Below are 2,500 nucleotides of genomic sequence, written 5' to 3'. Positions count from 1 at the left end.
CTGACCTCATAAATTTAAGGGAGCGTGTTTTAACGTGGTGGGTGACATTCACTGCGCGTTCTGTGCGTTATCACCTGTGTGTCTCATGGTCCACCTGGTGGGTGGGAGGGAGTGGCAGGGTATTGCGTCCAAATGTAACCTTTAAGGCTTTAAGTATGTGGTTTCAAATGATCAGGTTCTGACAAAACAGATTAAAAACCAAAAGCCAAACCCTTCCTGTTTTAGATCACCGGCTAGCCATTGGCTTACACACTGCCATTCATTTTTGGGCCATTTTCAAAAAGGGTGCAAACAATAGCTGTTATGCTCATTATCTATGTAGGGCTGGTTAATTGGGCCCATATAACAGTAACAGTCTGTTCTTATCTCTATTACAAACTTAATCGGAATGTTTCATGTCTGGTGCACCTGACGAAGACCTGAGTGGTCGAAACGTTTGCCATTAAAACGGGTGCATGTAAGACAGTGTGCAGCTATTTTTCCTTTGACTACGTTTGTGCCCATATCCAGCACCTGTCGAAATTATAGATGTGCGTACATTCCTATAGGCCTACTGCTGGTGCATGAAACATTCCTTATGATATAATGACAATGCCACCACATTCTAGGCTGCAAGAAGCAGTGGTTGAGTTCCTCTGGTCTATTCTTCTCTTGAGGGCATTAGTCAAAGGTGAGCAGGATGTTGTTTTAGCAAGTGGACGAGCGAACATCCAGTTCAATTCAATTCAATGCGTTTGATTGGCATGACTGCATTGTACAATATTGCAGTAAAATAACAGTAAAATAAACAGCAGCAATAATGGTCATGCCGTTCTCTCACATTATGCACACTTACACAAGCGCATTCACATGATGCAAGGTTTTTAGATCAATTGAAATGCCATCCTGATACATATGCAATCCTCGGCTTGCATAACGCGGTTAGATTCGGTTCAGTTTGCTTTACTGATACATGTATATGGTATGCAAATGCCCTCCCACACTCTCTCTCTCCTTCTCTCACTCACTCACTCCCTTGCTCACATATACAGTGCATTTTTACGGCTAGGACACTGTGTCCTCACTCTCTTGCCATGATATAGAGAGTCCACATGTGTGTGATCCGTGTGTGTGTGTGTGTGCACGTGTGTGTGCCGGGCCATGTGTGTGATGAGAAAAAGAATTTATGTGTCGCTCTGTCACCTCCCCAGACACCCACATTCATCTCTTTAATGAAAAGTCTGTCGTCCAAGCCATGGCATCAGCTTCCACCTATAAAACTGTGTTCTCATGTCTGCACATTTTGGGTACATACATGATATGTGCGTGTGTCTGTGTCTGTGTCTGTGTCTGTGTCTGTGTGTGCATGTGTGTGTGTGTGTGTGTGTGTGTGTGTGTGTGTGTGTGTGTGCGCGTGTCTGTAACAGGACAGACTGTTCTTTGTGATGGAGTTTGTAAACGGCGGCGACCTGATGTTCCACATCCAAAAGTCCAGGAAGTTCGAGGAGGGCCGGGCGCGCTTCTACTCGGCCGAGATCACCTCCGCGCTCATGTACCTGCACAGCAAGGGCATCATCTACAGGTGTGACACACACACACACACACACACACACACACACACACACACACACACACACATATGCTATAATATTACAGACCCTCATTGTTGAGCCCCTGCTGTTAAGTTCCTATGCCATTGGAAACCTAAAGAATGATCTCCTAGTCCATGCGGGTGAGTCGAATGCTAAAAATAGAGCATGTGATAGGACAGCATGATACCCCACCCACCCACTAAGGCATTCAGAGGGATCAAAGGTCTACAGTACGTTGTTGTGATCTTTTGCCAAGTTTGTCAGTCATATCGCGTTGCATTCTTTATGATGCCGCTTTGGCCCGAGGCACTCAAAAGAGTCAGACATTTATAACAGACGTGAGCATGAGACCCAGATTCGTCTATCCGATGAGACCTGCCCGGTTTCGTTTTGTGAAAATCCGTTGTGCGTGTAATGTGTGATTGTTGGAGATGTATCAGTTAAATGCCAAAGTCTAAAGTGGGCTTAAAGAACATAGGAACATGTCTCCAGTTGCATCAACAATGTCAAGTAAATTGGATGCCATTACAGTGATGCTATGTGGGGGATACTGGTTTGTGCTTGAGGGAGCTTGTTGGTTTGTGCTTGAGGGAGCTTGTTTGATCTGATGCTATACAGTATATTCATGGGAAAATGAATTATGTGTGTGTCTGTGTGTGTGTGTGTGTGTGTGTGTGTGTGTGTGTGTGTGTGTGTGTGTGTGTGTGTGTGTGTGTGTGTGTGTGTGTGTGTGTGTGTGTGTGTGTGTGTGTGTGTGTGTGTGTGTGTGTGTGTGTGTGTGTGTGTGTGTGTGTGTGTGTGTGTGTGTGTGTGTGTGTGTTTTTCTCCAGGGACCTGAAGCTGGATAATGTTCTCCTGGATAAGGATGGCCACTGCAAGCTGGCTGACTTTGGCATGTGTAAAGAGAACATGTTTGATGGCATTACCAC

The 2,500-nt window shown here is 45.3% G+C and overlaps 1 protein-coding gene across 2 annotated transcripts in view; it reads left to right on the top strand.

Moving 5' to 3' along the window:
* LOC134067566 (protein kinase C eta type-like) overlaps window positions 1–2,500 on the top strand; it is a 30,805-nt gene that overhangs the window by 16,027 nt on the left and 12,278 nt on the right. For both annotated transcript variants that reach the window (XM_062522896.1, XM_062522895.1), the window contains 2 exons: window positions 1,407–1,561; window positions 2,402–2,500. The exon at window positions 2,402–2,500 is cut by the window's right edge and continues 40 nt beyond it. In XM_062522896.1, coding sequence (XP_062378880.1) covers window positions 1,407–1,561; window positions 2,402–2,500 — 254 coding nt within the window. The remainder of the gene's footprint in view (window positions 1–1,406; window positions 1,562–2,401) is intronic.

Source organism: Sardina pilchardus, chromosome 20, assembly GCF_963854185.1.
Source record: "Sardina pilchardus chromosome 20, fSarPil1.1, whole genome shotgun sequence".
NCBI lineage: Eukaryota > Metazoa > Chordata > Actinopteri > Clupeiformes > Clupeidae > Sardina > Sardina pilchardus.
The sequence above is the reverse complement of the archived record's forward strand: the minus strand, read 5'-3'. Positions and strand labels throughout refer to the sequence as shown.